Genomic DNA, 21,113 nt, shown 5'->3' with positions numbered 1-21,113 from the left:
TTTCTTGACACAGAAGATGGCCTGTTTCTTTCCTGTATTCACAAGGGTATTGTTTTTAAAGTGAACATGTTATAATTATTTGTATTCTCGGGTAAAAAAAAATATATAAGAAGTAGATTAAAAAGGTTGTGATGTTGGTGGATGTGGCGATGGAGGTTGTCATCGTGTGTCATTTGGATATTTCTCTCATGGTTAATTGGTTGAAAGCCTGTTGCTTCTCGGTATTCACAAGGATGTGATTCCAAGTGCGAACATGTTAAGATTATTTGTATATTCTGATTATCACTGAATAAACAGATCAACAAATACTGCGATGTTATTTCGTTAGTCGATTGACAAAAAGGTTGTGATGTCTGTGGTGATGTATTACTTGTCATGGGTGTGTGTGTGTGTGTGTGTGTGTGTGTGTGTGTGTGTGTGTGTGTGTGTGTGTGTGTGTGTGTGTGTGTGTGTGTGTGTGTGTCTGTGTTAATCATCCATTGCCGTGTTGGTGTGTTGGTATCCATTAGAAATTTGTTTTGTAGTTTGGGAACACAGAGCACGGATTTAAAAAAACATGAAGTGAAAGAATTACTCAGTATTCATTATTCTTTACAGATACTTGTACTCATAAAACAGGGCTGGTACAACGGCTATGGAATCATGCACATGTCACTTGCATCCATCATCATACAGGGCTGGTACAACAGCTATGGAACCCTGCACATGTCACATGCATTCTTCATCATACAGGGCTGGTACAACAGCTATGGAACCCTGCACATGTCACATGCATTCTTCATCATACAGGGCTGGTACAACAGCTATGGAACCTTGCACATGTCACATGCATTCTTCATCATACAGGGCTGGTACAACAGCTCTGGAACCCTGCACATGTCACATGCATTCTTCATCATACAGGGCTGGTACAACAGCTATGGAACCCTGCACATGTCACATGCATTCTTCATCATACAGGGCTGGTACAACAGCTATGGAACCCTGCACATGTCACATGCATTCTTCATCATACAGGGCTGGTACAACAGCTATGGAACCCTGCACATGTCACATGCATTCTTCATCATACAGGGCTGGTACAACAGCTATGGAACCCTGTACATGTCACATGCATTCTTCATCATACAGGGCTGGTACAACAGCTATGGAACCCTGTACATGTCACATGCATTCTTCATCATACAGGGCTGGAACAACAGCTATGGAACCCTGCACATGTCACATGCATTCTTCATCATACAGGGCTGGTACAACAGCTATGGAACCCTGCACATGTCACATGCATTCTTCATCATACAGGGCTGGTACAACAGCTCTGGAACCCTGCACATGTCACATGCATTCTTCATCATACAGGGCTGGTACAACAGCTATGGAACCCTGCACATGTCACATGCATCCATCATCATACAGGGCTGGTACAACAGCTATGGAACCCTGCACATGTCACATGCATCCATCATCATACAGGGCTGGTACAACAGCTATGGAACCCTGCACATGTCACATGCATTCTTCATCATACAGGGCTGGTACAGCAGCTATGGAACCCTGCACATGTCACATGCATTCTTCATCATACAGGGCTGGTACAACAGCTGTGGAACCCTGCACATGTCACATGCATTCATCATCATACAGGGCTGGTACAGCAGCTATGGAACCCTGCACATGTCACATGCATTATTCATCATACAGGGCTGGTACAACAGCTCTGGGATCCTGCACACGTCACGTGCATTCTTCATCATACAGGGCTGGTACAACAGCTATGGAATCCTGCACATGTCACATGCATTCTTCATCATACAGGGCTGGTACAACAGCTATGGAACCCTGCACATGTCGCATGCATCCATCATCATACAGGGCTGGTACAGCAGCTATGAAACCCTCCACATGTCACGTGCATACTTCTTCATACAGGGCTGGTACAACAGCTATGGAACCCTGCACATGTCACATGCATCCATCATCATACAGGGCTGGTACAACAGCTATGGAACCTTCCACATGTCACATGCATTCTTCATCATACAGGGCTGGTACAACAGCTGTGGAACCCTGCACATGTCACATGCATTCTTCATCATACAGGGCTGGTACAACAGCTATGGAACCCTGCACATGTCACATGCATTCTTCATCATACAGGGCTGGTACAACAGCTATGGAACCCTGCACATGTCACATGCATTCATCATCATACAGGGCTGGTACAGCAGCTATGGAACCCTGCACATGTCACATGCATTCTTCATCATACAGGGCTGGTACAACAGCTATGGAACCCTGCACATGTCACATGCATTCTTCATCATACAGGGCTGGTACAACAGCTATGGAACCCTGCACATGTCACATGCATTCTTCATCATACAGGGCTGGTACAACAGCTATGGAACCCTGCACATGTCACATGCATTCTTCATCATACAGGGCTGGTACAACAGCTTTGAAAGCCTGCACATGTCACATGCATTCTTCATAACCATACAGGGCTGGAACATTCGCTCTGGAAACCTGCACATGTCACATGTTTTCTTCATCATACAGGTTGGTACAACAGCTCTGGAACCTCGCACATGTCACATGCATTCTTCGTCATACAGGTTGGTACAACAGCTCAGGAACCCTGCACTTGTCACATGCATTCTTCGTCATACGGGGCTGGTACAACAGCACAGGAACCCTGCACATGTCACATGCATTCTTCATCATACAGGGCTGGTACAACAGCTCTGGAACCCTGCACATGTGACAATCATTCTTCATAACCATACAGGGCCGGAACATTCGCTCTGGAAACCTCACATGTCACATGTATTCTTCATCATACAGGGCTGGTACAACAGCTCTGGGATCCTGCACATGTCACTTGCATTCTTCATCACACAGGGCTGGTACAACAGCTATGGAACCCTGCACATGTCACTTGCATCCATCATCATACAGGGCTGGTACAACAGCTATGGAACCCTGCACATGTCACTTGCATTCTTCATCACACAGGGCTGGTACAACAGCTATGGAACCCTGCACATGTCACATGCATTCTTCATCATACAGGGCTGGTACAACAGCTCTGGGATCCTGCACACGTCACGTGCATTCTTCATCATACAGGGCTGGTACAACAGCTCTGGATCCCTGTACATGTCACTTGCATTCGTCCTCATACAACAGCTTTGGAAGCTGTCACATGCATTCTTCGTCATCATACAGGGCTGGCACAACAGCTTTAGAACCCTGCTCATGTCACATGCAAAAGCTTACCCAATCTCCACCCCACACAACACCACCCAATCCCACACCCGCTGATACAGAAGCCTTACATCGTGCAACTAACAAAAAAAGCACATGTCCATATGACTCACCATCGTCAATAGTAATATGCATCAGACCCAAGTTACCTGCTTAAAATATCGTATTAAGCGTTCAAAAAATACTTTCATTGTGATCGACCCAAATTTGATCCCTTTGCGCTATTGAAATATGCCAGGATCAACCCGACTTATGTTTTGAGTCATCAAACGCTGGAGGACGATGAATTTTCAAAGATTTAGCATCAATAAATGAAGAAAATGATAGGTTTTATTTGTTTGACGACCTTGGCATTTGACGAGGGAGGGTATGCCACACTGGGGTCATGTGTGTATGTCATTAAACACTAAAAGTGTGTAAAGTTTCAAAGCTGTAGCTTCAAAAAAGTTGAAGAAATTGACCATTTTCATTCCATGACCCGAACTCGACCCCATGAAGTGTGACCTTGAAATTTCACTTGACGTGTGTACATTTTCAAAGCCGTAGCTTCAAAAACATCTGCGAAAAACCTCAACGTGTTTTGTTCACGGCCGCCTTTCCGTCCATGCAGATGAACCCTGCTCATTACTTTGACTACACGACAACATGAGCCAAATACTGTCAGCGCCGTGCAAGGGCCTCGGTCTTAGAGATCGGGATGATCAGATGACACTGTCCACAGCATGCCAAGTCTACCCGAAGAACAATACCACCGTGTTTCCACCACAGTGATATATATCTAGAAACGGCAATACCCGCTGACAACGATTATATTTACATAAGTACCTTCCTACCCTTCTCAAATAACCTGAAGGGTGCATTTTTCTTCCTTGTCTTCCGTGACTGATTTTGATTTAGCTTCCCGTTCAAACCAGGATTCACAGTGTTGTTTTAGTAGATACCAAACACAAAAACCCTTTTTGGCAATGTAATATAACACAGATATATGTTCAAAACCACGCACAATGCCTTCAAATTATGAGTTTTTATCTCAAGGACATGGTTCAGTTGAAAGGGGAATACCCTCCGGGGTAAGCTGCCCTTCGCTTACGCGTTATCAAACAGTCTCATGATATTTTGTTTTTTCTACTTTATTTCGGACGCGACAGAAAGCATCTAAGTCCATCAAATTTTCACGAGTCCGGATCTGTGGATGCACAAAACAAACCGAAGCATGTGCGTTGATGATTGCTGCTAACAACCCTAGATGAAAGCCATGACGTCATCAGTATCACTACGCCGTGCAGGCAGACTCGCACCCGACTGGGACAGTCGCCATGTTGCCAGTTGGAGTTGTCTCGGGATGTGCTGAAGCTTGCAAGTTGGTGAAAAACCACTGACAAGGCTGGTTCAGTCAACCTGTACCAATGCCGTAAAAGTGAGTATCAATTTTAAAGTTCAAAATGTAATAGTTGAGAGTTGGGATAAGCTTTTTCGCCTTTGTTCAATGCAAACTTAGAATCAATCTACATTAATTGTCGTGCTTTGTTGTTATTATTATTGTTGTTGTTGTTGTTATTATTATTATTGTTGTTGTTGTTGTTGTTGTTGTTGTTGTTGTTGTTCAATCATGATACATAAGTTGTGCTTTGTTGTTGTTGTTGTTGTTGTTGTTGTTGTTGTTGTTGTTGTTGTTGAATCAATCTACATGATACGTTATTGTCGTGCTTTCTCATTGTTGGTGTCGTTGTTATTGGTGTTGTTTTCGTCGTCGTCGTTGTTGTTGCTGTTATTGTTATAATCAATCTACATTAATTGTCGTGCTTTGTTGTTGTTGTTGTTGTTGTTGTTGTTGTTGTTTTTGTTGTTGTCATTGTTGTTGTTGCTGTTATTGTAATCAATCAACATTAGTCTAATTGTCTTGCTTTCTTGTTGCTGTCATTGCACTACAAGTCATTCAACACTAGGAAGTCAACTGAATAGCGCTTCTCAGTGGCGGTGGAAGATGACATTTATTTGTATCTAATTAATTTGCTTTAAATTGGGTGTTAGCAGTCTTCGTTTAAAAATCAAAAAATAAATAGATCGACACCTGCAACAATAGAAAAGCCACTACGCAAGAACTACGCAAGAAAACTTAACAATACAACCTGTTCTGGATAGATAGTTGATTTGACTTTCTTCACGTAAGTTGCCAAGTTGTGCATATAAATGCTGAATGTTCGTTGATTTTTTAATTGGTACCTTATATTTATGTGATGTGGATTTGCGGGGTATCCTTATATGAGCAGCGGTCACGTGACCCCAGTGAAATAAATCATTGATACGAAAACTGTGGGAGAAAGCCAAGTGAAGTGCCTTTAATGGCATAGCAAGTTTGAATAAAATGACATGGTAACGAATGTTTTAGTTAGGGGGAGGAATATGTTGCATGAATATGTTGTGCTAAGTTTATTTGGAGAACACAATCACACAAACACTGCGATCTGCCTAGATCTTCCCCTTTCCGTCCACTTTTTTTCTTTTGTTACTTGTATATAAAGTTGTAATAAATGTTTTTCCTATTGAAGAACAAATATGGGGAAGAAATGGAACGTTGGCAAACTATTTTTGTGGGGATTCTTTTGAAGAAAAGACGAAAGAAACAAGAAATTCCTCCGAGGTAGGAAAAAACACCCCCGTTGGTCAAAGGGAAATAACCATTCTCACTGCCACCAACTGAGAAGGTTATTTCCCTTTGACCGTTAAGATGTCCCTCTATAAGTCCTTGTAGAATCTTAATCCACCAATAAATCCCTAACCGTGTGTTTGACTGGTCCCAATTTTTGTAAGGACCGTCTCAGGAATGTATAGAACCTGTTCACCAAGTTTAGTGACGATCGGTCCGTTCATTCTTGAGATCTATATGCGAACACAAACACACACCCAAACAAACAAACAAACACATGGAGCGAATCCTATACACACCCCTATACCGGGGGTGTAAAGAAAGTGACCAATACACATGAACAGGTTGATTGGATGTTCCAAATAATTATATGTAGCGTCCTTCGCGTGTCAAGACCCATGTAAGACGCCACACATCTGTCCAGGTGCAAGAGCTTCCTGACACTTGCACTCATACTAACAATCACCCCTTGAACACACATATTCCTTCAGTGTCAAGACCCATGTAAGACACCACACATCTGTCCAGGGGCAAGAGCTTCCTGACACTTGCACTCATACCAACAATCACCCCTTGAACACACATATTCCTTCAGTGTCAAGACCCATGTAAGACACCACACATCTGTCCAGGGGCAAGAGCTTCCTGACACTTGCACTCATACCAACAATCACCCCTTGAACACACATATTCCTTCAGTGTCAAGACCCATGTAAGACGCCACACATCTGTCCAGGTGCAAAAGCTTCCTGACACTTGCACTCATACCAACAATCAACCACATAGCTGTTTCTGGTGCATAGTTGGAATTTTTGTTTTGAATTAATTTAGCACATCGACATACGTATCAGCTACGAAATCAGTTCAGCAAAACCATTCCCATTCTGCACAAAGAGCACTGGCTTCTCTCTCTCGTGATTGTGTCTAGTGCCTGTGGTTTTACCCTTCCAACCGGAGATTGTCTTTGTGACGCGCACCATTCACGGGGAGCTTCGAACTGTCGAAACCTGCGTGGTGAGTTCCGATGACTAGAATCACAGGCTGGGCGAAGCATGTTACGCTATGTGAACACACATAATAATATTTGCGGAGGGAGAAGGTCGGGTGGTCATGTGTGTGTGGGGGGGGGGGGGGGGTGGGTGGTTGCACAGGGGCCGAACTTAACTTCCCCTCCCCTTCCCTTCCCTCCCCTTCCCCCCCCTTCCTTGAGACTGAGTCACAGGAATAGTTTTTATTTCAACCCCTCCCTAACCTTCCTTATCTCCGCCCTTTAGTTTGTCGCAAGATATTCTTTTGCTTACAGGTAACAGAAGCGGGATTTTTTTTTTAGAACACAAGTTCGGTTATTTCCCTTTCTTTTGGACAGGCTGTGGCTTGAACTAATTGCCTGCCACCTGAATGGGATTTTATTATCAAATGTGTGTTCACAGCTCAATTGCACAGAAACCTTAGAAAGCAATGCAAAATAATTTATTTGGTGTTTAACGTCGTTTTCAACCATTCAAGGTTATATCGCGACAGGGAAAGGGGGGAGATGGGATAGGGGAAAGGGGGGAGATGGGATAGAGCCACTTGTTAATTGTATTTTGTTCACAAAAGCACTAATCAAAAAATTGCTCCAAGGGGCTTGCAACGTAGTACAATATATGACCTTACTGGGAGAATGCAAGTTTCCAGTACAAAGGACTTAACATTTCTTACATACTGCTTCACTAAAATCTTTACATACATTGACTATATTCTATACAAGAAACACTTAACAAGGGTAAAAGGAGAAACAGAACCGTTAGTCGCCTCTTACGACATGCTGGGTAGCATCGGGTAAATTCTTTCTCGTCCCAACCAATATGGGACTCCCCCTAACCCGCGGGGGGTATACAAAATAAATGTGCACAACTTGTCTCAGCGTCTGCCTAAAAGTGTTAGACGGTCACGTTGACATAAATGCTCTCCAGTAAAACATAGTACACAATGGGTTCTTTTTCTTGCCACCAATTTTCAACAGAAACCTCGTTTATTTTATTTTCAAACTGTGTTTGATTTAGAATGATTGGTCTTCGTTTGTCATTCTAGCGCATGTTAGAACATGGAAGAGGTCGAAATCATGTCAGAAATGTAGAAGGGCGAGCTCTTTTCTCATTTTGTGTGATATATACTTCAAAATAAACACATTAAAACTCCACATTATCTACATCAACCACCCCCAATTCAGCGAGACCCCGAATTTCACCGAAAGTATGTATACACACATGTGTCCACTGTTATGGTGCGTTGAATACACTGAGTGGGACAGGTGTGTCAATTGTATCAGGACCTGTACAATAATTACGATTGAAAGTGAAGTAACTTGAGTAAACTGTAAACAGGCTTTACGTAAACTTTAGGTACTCGCGGTGCTGACCTTAGCCAATGTAAGTTGAACATTTCAGGTAGACCCTTGACGTTTTAAAAACATACGATAGCGATTGTCCAAAAATCGACTTTACTCATATTTTGCTCATGTTTTGTCTATGTTGAAACAAGTGTCAACAATATTAGAGAAATCTACAGGACTGACTTTATGATATAGACTTTTGAATATTATGACATGCTAAGAATCAGATAAATGACGGTCGGTTATTTAAATGGGATATCTGACCGATCAATTATAATCACAGACACAGGACTTTCAAAACTTTTCCTGGTCTTGGGACCCTGTAAAATAAAATTAAGGGGACCTTCCAAGTAGAGGGTCCGTTGGAAACCATGGTTTAGATGTAGTGCGACGGGCGCAGTGGCGTGGTGGTAAGACGTCGGGCTCCTAATCGGGAGGTCGTGAGTTCGAATCCCGGTCGCTGCCGCCTGGTGGATTAAGAGTGGAGATTTTTCCGATCTCCCAGGTCAACTTATGTGCAGACCTGCTAGTGACTTAACCCCCTTCGTGTGTACACGCAAGCACAAGACCAAGTGCGCACGGAAAAGATCCTGTAATCCATGTCAGAGTTCGGTGGGTTATGGAAACACGAAAATACTCAGCATGCCTACTCAACGAAAGCGGAGTGAAGCTGACTATGCTCTCAGAGCATAGTGTGGGGAACCCAAATGGGCAAACGAGCTCACACGTAACCAGAAAATTCTGGAACGCTGAAGAAGAAGAAGAAGATGTAGTGCGTCGCCGGTACCCCTTCGGCTTATAGGACGCACGGATTTACAGTTTTGGGAGTCCTACATGAAGTCATGTTCACTGTTACAGTAAACCTCGCTTGTCTGTCACCGACACTGGTGATGCAATGGAAACTACCGGAGAGGAGGAACCCTCTTCTCATGACACCATTCCACACACTGTGTCACACCCTCCCGATGATATCGCCAGCCCTACCAACAGTGCTGAGGACTTTACACAGCCTCCAGTCGACCTCTCTCAGGCTTCTGACCACAACACTCCACGAGGCACGGTGCAGCACCATGACTATCATCCCTCTACCGTGCCAACACAACTGGCTCAGCCCATGGACGTGGAAGCGTCGTTCCCTCAGGACATGATGGAAGCCAGTGTTGCAGGAGCGGTGGCACCAGGCTACTCATTCAACTCCAGTAAGTACAGCAACTATCTGGGTGGCCCTCTAATTGTTCGTGTACGATATTGATACTTTATTTTCTTCACATAAAATGTTCATATAAAGTTTTATTTTGTGATTTATTACCAAATTATCAACCTATTCCAGACTACAACTATACCTGCGAAAATACACTTGGAGAGACTGGCGACGTTGATCATAGCAATAGAGTTTGAGAAGGGAAAGAGTCATGTCGTGTTCAAGACCGGTCAAATCTTACAGTTGACGAGTATTTTTTGCTTTTGTTTGAGTGTGTGCTCCTTATACTTGGTGTAACTCTCTCTCTCTCTCTCTCTCTCTCCCTCTCTCTCTCTCTCTCTCTCTCTCTCTCTCTCTCTCTCTCTCTCTCTCTCTCTCTCTCTCTCTGTGTACAACACTAACTTGGTCAAAGACTAATGAATTGCCGTCACATTTCGAAACGAGAAGCCCAGTATCCTGGTTGTTGAACTCCTGCACTGCCGCAAGGTACAGCACATTTCAGTGTTCGCATTCGTGTCTCATTAACGCTCTGCTTTTCAGATCAACAACAGCTGGAAATCCACAATCACTCAGAGGGCCCCACCAACATCGCTAATACCATTTCCAACCACATCGAGATCAAGGACTTTCACAACCAGGTTCACCATGACAACCGGGTTCACCATGACAACCGGGTTCACAACCAGATCAACGAGCATCACGTGTATCAGCAAGGACCTCGCATCACTTACGTGATCAACGCTGTCAATGCTGCAGAACAACGTAACCCTTTGCTGGCCCTGACAGGTAACTGAGGACATATGTCATCATCTAACATCAAACACAGTACGGTTATATCGCATCTGTTTCACTGAAAACTGGTGACAGCAAGTGGATCAACATAATTATATGGTTTTTTTATCTCTATGTTTGCAGACTTTAAAACATTTGTGAATAGTAAATACCTGATTTACTTAACGGAAGTAAAAGGCTATAATTATCTCTCTTAACAAAATCGATCAAGAAGATGAAAGCATTATCCTAGAAATATGGGTCTATGAGTGCGTAGATGTTTTACAAACGAAATTTGATTTCCCGCACCTGTCGGACTGAGTTACAAAAACATCATTTTTAATTAATTTAACTGCTTTGAACAAGATGGTAACCCTGATGGTAATCTTTTCGTGTGCACTAGAAATACATTTCACACAAGAAGTTATTTGCTGTACTCTTTAATGTTACAAGGTGCCTTGGACCATGGAGCTCTGAGCAGTTTAGACGACGAGACAGTTGACAACATCGTCACCACAGACAGCTTCAGAAGGGCGCTGCACATCCTGACTACAGGGGAACGTCTGCTGTTACTGTCAGCACACCCAGGTCTTACCAGACAGTCTTTTCTCTCCGCTCTACGCCGTCACTACCGTAAGAAGGGCTACACAGTGTATGATCTCAGCTGTGTCAGTGACTGGGATAAGAAGGGGCATGTAGAGAGGGGGAGTCTTGTGATCTTTGACTGTGCCTTTGGGGATGTCCGCCTTGACAGGGAACAGTACCACAGGTTCTATAAGCACAGTTTGTACAGCATCAATAGTCTGACCACCAAGCTTGTCTTTGTTGTCTATCCCCCCGTGCTGCTTGAGCTTCAGCAGTATGATCGTGCCTCTGTCCGTCCTCTGCTGAACAGCGTGGAGCTTGTAGAACTAGGTCAAGATCCTCTTCTTTCAGTTGAGCCTTACGCAGACCTCTTGGAGCGCGTGCTCCGTGACCCCAACAATGGGCTGATACTGGGAGCTCTTTTAGCCCTGACAATGCAAGGTCAAGACTTCGTGGCGGATAGCACGTGTGAAGCGCAGCCGCTATTGCAACGTCTTGGTTTCAGCGACTACTCGGACGTTCAGCTAGAGGAGTATGCCAGTCTCCTGAAAGGGTTCATTCTGACACACAGAGGAAGAGGGTTCATCACTAGAGAAGTCTATGATGCTGTGGGACTGGTCTTTGCTGAAACTTACCTGAAGTCAGTACTAGTACAAGTGTGTGACACCATGCATCTCGTGCAGTTTGTGCGAACAGAACACCCAGTTGAGAAAGACCCTCTGATAATGCGAAGAATGTACGAGGAAATGATTAGAGGACGTCTGCCTGAGATGATTCAGCATCCCTGTCTTCACAGCCCACCGTTTCTGTGTGGATTTGAGGCGTTCTGCAGAGAGAACAACTGCCTGCAAGCTGTCATTGGTGCACTGGATCCTGACCACAACTTGCCTCTGCTTTACTGGTCAGTGTGGGGACCGTCTGACCGTCTGTCTGAATGGTGCATCAGGATGACCAAAGAACAGAACACGGACAGCAACATCATGTCTGATCACGTCCAGTCTGCAGCCTTCGGGACTGCCCTGCTGAAAGCTCTCCAGATCAGCAGTAGTTCACACATGTTTCGTAAACTTTTGAGTAAGATTACGGACAATTCTTACACAGAGAACATGCGCCTTCCTGTGCCATCCACAGACCAACGACACACAGCGGAATTACGCTCAGTCTGTGACAAGATTCCATCGGGCCTTAGGGCAAGCCATTTCCGGTACCTTGGTGTCCTTATTCCAAAGCACCTTCTCACTGCTAAATTGAAGGGTGACATCATTCACATCTCTTTCCCACGTCGACATGTCTACCTGACATATCGACTCCTGACAGACCAACAGGTGGACGAACAAGACAGAGAGGGAAACACCTTGCTCCACCTGGCGGCAGACGCAGGACACCTGGAGGCGATCAAAATGGCGGTCAGTAGTGGAGCCTCACTGACGGTGAAAAACGAGGCAAGGAAGACACCGCCACAGCTGGCAAAACAACTACTTGACCAACACAACCAGGACACAGCATGTCAGCAGAAAGGAGAACGTTCCATGATTGCTGCTTGCCAAGTAGGTGACGTCACAACTGTCAAAGAATGTCTCTGTTACCATGCCACAGTTGACAGCAAAGACGAGAATGGCTTGACTCCGCTGCACATTGCGTCTAAACACGGTCATGCTGATATCGTTTCTCTTCTAGCGGACCTGGACACGAACCTTAACGCCACGGCCAAGTCGGGAGAAAGTCCACTGCACTATGCCTGTCGTGGACAATGCCTGGAGACAATGCAACTACTTGTTGAGAGAGGAGGCCTTGTGAATGCTGTGGACCGTAAAGGAATTACTCCTCTACACACAGTATGTAAACAGGGTGACACAGACATCGCTGAGCTTCTTATCCTGCACAATGCACATGTTGATGCGAAGACTTCTATCGGCTGGACGCCTCTGCACCTAGCTTGTGACAAAGGACAGAAAGACATCGCACAACTATTGTTACAGTTCAGGGCTGACATCAATACAACATCAGGAGAAGGTGACACACCCCTGCACCTGGCATGCACACAGGGCAACACAGACATTGTGAGACTACTCGTTGCCAACAAAGCAGACGTCAACGTGACAAACACTGACAACGACACGCCGCTACACTATGCATGCAGAGGGAATAACTCAGACATCGTGCGACTCCTCCTCAACCACGGGGCTGATGTCAACGTTCAGAACGAAGATGGTGGGACTGCTCTACACGGTGCATGCCAGCGTGGTAATACAGACGTCGTACGTTTGCTGCTTGGATGCAAGGACACTGTCAGCGTGAGTGATGACGAAGGTAAAAACCCTTCCACCGTGCTGTATGAACCACCGGCACAGGTTAACATCAACATTAAAGACAACAAAGGTATGACTGCTCTACACTGGGCGTGTGCAGCTGGTCGCACAGCGACTGTACGTCTACTTCTGCAACAGGACGACATCGATGTCAACGCAGCAGGTGATGGCTGCTGGTCCCCATTACAATGGGTCTGCATGTTGGGTATAACAGACATCGCTCAGCTTCTGTCAACTTGTCTGACACCCCTGCACTGGGCCCGTAAGGATGGTCATCGTGACGTCGTTCATCTCCTCCTGTTGCAGGCCTGTACACACGGTCACCAAGACATAGTGCAATACGTCTTGCAGCACAACGCCGATATGAACAAGGAAATGGGAGTGTGTTGTATACTGCACTGAATGCAGCACAAAGGAAGGGTCACAAAGAAATCGTGCAGCTGCTCCAGCGGTTCATGTCTCCCAGTCATCCTGACAGTGTTCTCCGGCAGCCGTCACTACAACTATCAGCACAGTGAGGAGGGATCTCAACAGGAAACTTGTGACCACAATAAACCCAGGACTGTTTGAAAAGACGCTGAATTCACGACAGCCTGCTTTATGTTTGTTGACACATAGTGCGTGCAGACAGACTGATCACCCTGCGCGCGCGCGTGTGTGTGTGTGTGTGTGTGTGTGTGTGTATGTGTTTGTATGTGTGTATGACATTGTATGTGTGTGTGTGTGTGTGTGTGTGTGTGTGTGTGTGTGTTTGAGCTTTTCCTCCAAAAAACCTAGGCGGATGCGGATGCTGTGCAATTATTATTAGCTGTATCATGTGTATATTTTATGAAGTTCCATACGCATTGTTGGAAGTTAGAGGGAGGGGGGAGGAGGCAGGGTGGACGATTACTCTGTTTACTTTCGTTTTTTGCCTCCGTTTCACAATGTTTATTGACTGGGTACACACATTTCTTTTCCCACCTTACATTGACACATCTGACCTGGTGAAGGTTTTTGCAGTATATCACATTTCATTGTTTTTATATTGTTTCTGTAAAACCTTGTGTGTTTTCAATTTTGCCTCTGATAAAAGTGACCAAAGTCAAGGTCAAACGAAGAGTTACAACTGCACACTCTGGTGTGTGGTTCAAATAAGGGGAGACATTTACACGTGAACAAGTGATAAGAATTGCTGGGGTTACTCCCCTTGTCCTTATATGTTGTTCATTCAGCTTTGTTTTGATTTGTTTGTTTCGGGGAAGATGTTTTGTTGTTGAGTAGACTGTTCTCGCATTTAGTCTACAAGCGCTTATTATACATAAACCACGTGACAATATTGGTGTTTTGTTTATTGAATTCTCTGTTTGTGCAAGGTAAATATTTTACTTTTATTTACTTTTTAAACATCATCATCTTTTACTATATTTAGGCTGGCCTTTAATTTGTACATTTTCAGAAGCGTTGTTTTTGTTATCTTGTTGCACGTGTTCACATTGTGAATGACTCGAGGCTTTGCACAGAGTCATTGGAGTTTTACAGTTCTATGTAATCATTCGGTTATCTATTTCATAGTTAATTTCTTGAAAGAGTAGATGGCCTGTTTCTTTCCTGTATTCACAAGGGTATTGTTCTTAAACTGAACATGTTATATGAATTTGTATTCTCGGATAAATCTCTGCACACAAATACAAACAATGCGCTTCCGTTAGTAGATTGATAAAAAGGTTGTGATGTTTGTGGATGTGGCGATGGAGGTTGTCACCGTGTTTCATTTCAATAATATATTTCTTTCATGGTTAACTGGTTTAAAGAGATGGTCGTTATTCACAAGGATTTTATTCCATTGCGATGTTAAAATTATTTGTATATTCTGATTAATCACTGAATAAACAGATCAACAAATACTGCAATGTTATTTCGTTAGAAAATTGACAAAAAGGTTGTGATGTCTGAGGCGATGGTGTGTGTGTGGGAGGGGGCGAGTGAGTGAGTGTGTGTGTGTGTGTGTGTGTGTGTGTGTGAGTGTGTGTGTGTGTGTGGGAGGGGGCGCGTGAGTGAGTGCGTGTGTGTGTGCCGGTGTGTGTGTGTGTGTGTGTGGGTGGGTGGGTGTGTGTGTGTGTGTGTGTGTGTGTGTGTGTGTGTGTGTGTGTGTGTGAATCATGTATTGCCGTGTTGGTATTCATTAGACATATTTTGTAGTTTGGAAAATACAAACCACGGTTTTATAAAACATCAAGTGAAAAAATTACTCATTATTCTTTATCCTTTACATAAAATATACGTATACTTCTTTTTACACGGCTGGAACAACTCTGGAACACTGCAAATGTCACATGCATTCTTCATCATACAGGGCTGGTACCACAGTTCTGGAATACAGTGTATTTCACAATATAAGCACGTACACGACAATGTTGAATCTTTATCTTTTTAAATAAAAAGAATTGTTTACAGCATAGATTTTAGATATTTATTAAAGTGTTCATTATTCTTTCCACAGTTCTCATATCACACTACCACATAGCCAATGAGAACACACCAGCAGATAATGTATGACCAGCTTCTATCAATTGAAGGAGAGTGTAGGCATAGACATACTATCTATGTCTCTGGTGTAGGCAAATCAATGTTCCATGCCAAAGCCGACACATGATTCAATCGGAAATTTCCAATGGCACACATTCTACTCATAATTAAATCAGCGTAAAACTTAGTTAGTTTGACACTTGTTCCAGGCTTTTAAGACGTAGAAACAATACAAATAATAATGTGAAGTAAGGAAATCTTGGAATTAAAAAAAGATCAAACAATGTCAGTGCAATTACCCAATAACCACCACCGACACATTTCCTCCCTCCCACCCCAACATTGGCAAGGCCAAGGGGAATCCCCCGAAAGTAAAGCTGCCAGTCTTTGTTCGAGTAGAAAATAGTGCTTGTGGTTTTCTTACGCAAATCTAAACAAAATCCGAAATGTTTCTTTTCATTTGACTAAAAATGCGCGGCTATGACATTGGAAATAAATGAGGGTCGATCTTTAGGCAACAACACTAGTGTTTGTTCCTCAGAATCTTCACCCAGTATTCATACGCCAGGCTTACAGAAACACACGACGCCATGTTTGTGTACGGTGTCGTTTCCTGATCCCTGCATCACAGTGATAGGTCGCCCATCTTCACCCATCAACATCATTTTCTCCTCTGTCAAGATGTCTGTGTTTGCACCATAAAAGCGGTAAGTGTGACTTTGAGGCAATGACAATCTTCATCGTCTTTCACTGCGCGCAATAAGAAGTAAGACTGTACTGTGGTAGTGCTGTAAAATATATATATATGCAATGGCTATGCAATTTATTTCTAAACATTTTTTATTTGATATTTCTAAAAACTGTGTCTGTCAACACATTTCTAATAACTTCACTCGGGTGTGTATTGCTGCAGGAAATGTTTCTACAATTCGCAAGGTGTTACATAGTGCCACAGTCCGATTGATAGTGAAGAACCTACGTCATACCCACCCATATTTTTAGGATGACATTGTCATGCAGTCTGTTGTTTATATATTTATACAATCTGGAACTCCATCTGCTCACTTTCTCACAACCTTGTTTTACCTTTAGACACACCAAATGATTCAGTCTTGCCAATTAGTGTGAAATGAAAATGAAAATGCAGCAGGGAAGAATTAAAAAGTATGCGTTGGAAAACGGCCTAGGCCCTTCATTGTCCGAACTATTTTCACAACCTGCTCAACGTTTATGAAATTACTGCATTGTCAACAAAAGACTGACCTACTTTTTCCTCAGCCTTGTGTAATGCAGAAAAGGTTGGAGAATAACCTCTAGTGACTGCTGCATGGCCTGATTTTATGTCTGTGTCCTTTTACATGTTTATTCTTTTTCTTTACGTTGTTCACGCATTCTTTACTCAGTGACTTGCATACATCAGAACCGTTCCTGATACCCGAGTTCAATGGCTGTTAGTGGTGAGCAAATAATCGTTTCCTTCACAATAAACCCTCCTGCATTGAAACAAATCGTATTGCCACAATACAGAACTCGGTAACAAACATAAAACGCTAACGTTTCGAACATTATTAAACAGTGTATGCACCTCAATCATATATCACCTCGTCAGTTTGATTTTTGTATTATCATTGTTTTCTTGGATTTCCTGGGAAACAGGTTTTCTTTTCTCTCGAGATTTTGTTCACAACACTGACAAGAGACTATTTCTTGTATACGAAATAATGTTCAAATTAAAACCCATCAGCATCACTTCTATTCAATAGAGGCCTATCCAAAACATCATGTTTAATGTTGCAGCAAACCTCGCTTGTCTGTCACCGACACTGGTGACAAAATGGAAACTCCCGGAGAGGAGGACCCCTTTTCTCACGACACCATTCCACACACTGTGCCACACCCTCCCGATGGTATCGCCAGCCCCACCAACAGTGCTGAGGACTTTACACAGCCTCCAGTCGACCTCTCTCGGGCTTCTGACCACAACACTCCACGAGGCACGGTGCAGCACCATGACTATCATCACTCTACCGTGCCAACACAACTGGCTCAGCCCATGGACGTGGAAGCGTCGTTCCCTCAGGACATGATGGAAGCCAGTGTTGCAGGAGCGGTGGCATCAGGCTACACACTCAATAGTAAGTACTGGAACAATGTAGTCGATAGTCCTCCTATTGTTCACATACATCAATGATCATTGAGACATAACTTTCTTTATGAAAGTGATGAAACTACTCCAGATTACACACAAGACAAAAACAATTGTCAGTAAGTACTGGTGTCAAATGACTGATGTGAAACAGTTGATTGGCTAATGGCAATGCGCTTAAAACTGTTAGCGCACTCTTGGCTAACTTTTCCACCGAGCGTATTCATCCGCCTGTGCCCTTTCTTTTGATTTGAGAACATTCTTTTCATCCTCCGTGTTAGTGACATGTAGCTTATCTTCTCCACATTACCAAATAATGCTTGACCCTAAATGTCCAGCGGCTAAAAGCAGAAGTGTTTTTACTGACAGATTTCATGCGTCTGTGCCACAGTGAGTCTGGGCCTCTTCTTTCGACTGGCGAAGATTCTTCTCAGCCGCTGTGTTAGTGGCATGTAGCTTATCTATGGCATTCCGTTTGTCAAATAATTATTTGGATACTTGTTCATGTTTTTTTCACCAGTTTTAGCTAAATAATCATTATTTAGAAGCTCATGTGCTAAATAAGTAATTGTTTATAAACAATGTAAAACAATTCTAAATAAATTTTTGTTTACGTAAACCATTCATTATTTGCCTAAACAATTAATTGTTTACGTAAATAATTCATTGTTTACGTAAATATTGATTTATTTAGCAACATTGCTGATTGTTTATAAACAATGTAATATAAGTCCAAACAATACGTAAACAATATATTATTTAGACTAATATTACATTGTTTATAAACAATCAGCAATGTTGCTAAATAAATCATTATTTACGTAAACAATGAATTATTTACGTAAACAATGAATTGTTCAGCCAACACATTTTCCATTATTTAGGGGTTTCTAGGATTCGCTTCTAAACTAAGTTTTATGTCTTTCAGTGATTACTATAATTGAATACAAGGTCTTTCCACACACTCTTATCTTAAAATAGCTGTTGTTTGGATATTATTTTGTTTATTTTACAAGCCGAAATTGCTGTACGAAAATAACTGATCTCAAACATATGGCATTCCATTTGTCAAATAATTATTAAATAAACAAATTTACGAACATTTTCTCATAAATAATGTTTGGAGATACCTTACAGTACTGAATTATAGTATATTACACAAAGAAAAAAAATGAAGCTTAGAAGTCAATTCTTGATTCCCCTAAATAATGAAAACTGCTTTCCTTAAACAATGAATTGTTTAGGGAAAGCAGTTTTTATTATTTAGCGAATCTGCTAAATAATTCATTATATAGGTAAACAATGATTTATTTTGCAACTGCTCACTTTATCCACCCAAAAAATATTATTTTGTGAAATAAGTGATTATTTGTGTAAAATGAATTGTTTAGGTAAACAATGAATGGTTTACGTAAACAATGAATTATTTACGTAAACAATGAATTGTTTAGGTAAACAATGAATGGTTTACGTAAACAAAAAATTATTTAGAATTTTTTTTTACATTGTTTATAAACAATTACTTATTTAGCACATGAACTTCTAAATAATGATTATTCAGCTAAAACTGGTGAAAAAAAACATGAAAAAGTATCCAAATATTTATTTGACAAACGGAATGCCATACCTACGTACTTGTATCAGACGACAGCGTCAGTTCAGTACTGAAATGAATGGTATTTGCATATTTCAGGACAACACCGATGTACATAGAAACTGCGAAGCCTTCAAAACATTCTTACCATGCAATCATAGCACCAGCCTCCCAGATGAATGCAGATACAGTACGAGAAATAACATGCCAACTTTATTTTTTGCTAATGAGCGAACGATCGTGTTACTTTGACAACAGGGGACGTCACTCAGTTGCTTGGGGTTGTTCCATTATTGAGAGTGTGGTAGATGTCTCGCTACCAATAATTAACTGAATATAAAAGTGAAACTGTATGCTTACGAATACATTAAGCATAACTGTAACTCATACTGTTAGTGGCTAATTGATAAAACAGTGCAGAGGGTCATCAGATCGTAAAATGCATGGTCGGCAATTGAACCGTCAATACCCCCGAAATGTGCAACTCTGGAGAGAAGCCTGCAAGGCATGGCAATCCCGGCACACACAAACAAGTAGATCTAACTCGACCTGTCTACACAGTCATACATTCGCCCGCAGAAAAAGTGTGCCTTGTCAAACGTTCTAATCTCTTGTAGTCATTGACAATACTGTTATTGTAACCAACCACAGTGCACTACGAGATTTATAGAGCAGATGTTGAAAATAATTATCCATGTGGCTTCCCTTAATTAATCTTACACTGTACCGAATATCCTTGCGATTATGAAAATGTTGACGTATTCGGCAAAAAAAAGAGACGAATCGACAGGACAAAAATTGAATATTTGAAGCCTTACACATCCTTGTGAATGTCTTATAAATGGTTGCGAGTGCTTGCGAATCTCTACCAATCATTGCGAATGCATAAGAATCCATATCTGAATGTCTTGCGAATGTATTACGAATGTTGTGAGTGCTTGCAAACACTTTATGAATAAAGCGATTACGCAATTCGCATGGTACGTGGGAAACGTACAGTACAACCATTTGCAAGATGTTTGCATGGACAAGACCTAACGAATGGTTGCGAATGCCTTGCGATCGCTTGGAATACATTGTGATGATTACGAATGGCTTGCAAATACTTACGAGTACGTTGCAACAAAATGAAGAATACGCTTTCCTTGCGAATATTGCTCATGTTGCTAATGTTCGCAACAATAGACGAATGGTGGCGAATGGTTGAGAACATTTACGAATGCCTTGCGACAATGTCCCGATCATTACGAATTATTGGCGAATTCTAATCGCAAGGGCAATTCAGCACAGTGTAAGAGCAGCATTAGAGGATACATTTTGCCGAACGGGTGACGGTGATCAATGCTAGCATGAACCAACAGCAGGGGTCGACACTAACTTATTTGGCCTGGGGCCACACTGGCCCCAGAAATGGAAATTGCTGGGGCGGAAAACAAAAATCTGGGGCCCACTCTCAGTATTCACGTGCGCCAATGCATTGTCTGTTTTTCTTCATCGTACTGAAGCCAGGGAAATTCTTTCAACCATTTGACATTGAAATTACGACAGCGCTTCACGCTTTTGGCTGCATCGGTCTCCTTTTTTCGTTTCTCTCCACCCTGTTCTTCATCTTCATTTCCATGTCTTTTTACACCAGGGATGTGTCGCCACATTTTGCGTTTGGCATTTGAAGGCGATACTTATCTCTCATGCTAAAGAGCACAATCTGGGA

General features: G+C 42.5%; 1 protein-coding gene across 1 annotated transcript in view; it reads left to right on the top strand.

Annotated features, from left to right (window-relative positions):
• LOC138948513 (uncharacterized) overlaps positions 1-21,113 on the top strand; it is a 68,583-nt gene that overhangs the window by 6,327 nt on the left and 41,143 nt on the right. Inside the window, exons 5-10 of the mRNA XM_070320065.1 lie at positions 598-2,559; positions 2,845-3,134; positions 9,147-9,487; positions 10,030-10,275; positions 10,714-13,555; positions 17,460-17,797. Coding sequence (XP_070176166.1) covers positions 598-2,559; positions 2,845-3,134; positions 9,147-9,487; positions 10,030-10,275; positions 10,714-13,555; positions 17,460-17,797 — 6,019 coding nt within the window. The remainder of the gene's footprint in view (positions 1-597; positions 2,560-2,844; positions 3,135-9,146; positions 9,488-10,029; positions 10,276-10,713; positions 13,556-17,459; positions 17,798-21,113) is intronic.

Source organism: Littorina saxatilis, linkage group LG15 (assembly GCF_037325665.1).
Source record: "Littorina saxatilis isolate snail1 linkage group LG15, US_GU_Lsax_2.0, whole genome shotgun sequence".
Lineage (NCBI taxonomy): Eukaryota > Metazoa > Mollusca > Gastropoda > Littorinimorpha > Littorinidae > Littorina > Littorina saxatilis.
The sequence above is the reverse complement of the archived record's forward strand: the minus strand, read 5'-3'. Positions and strand labels throughout refer to the sequence as shown.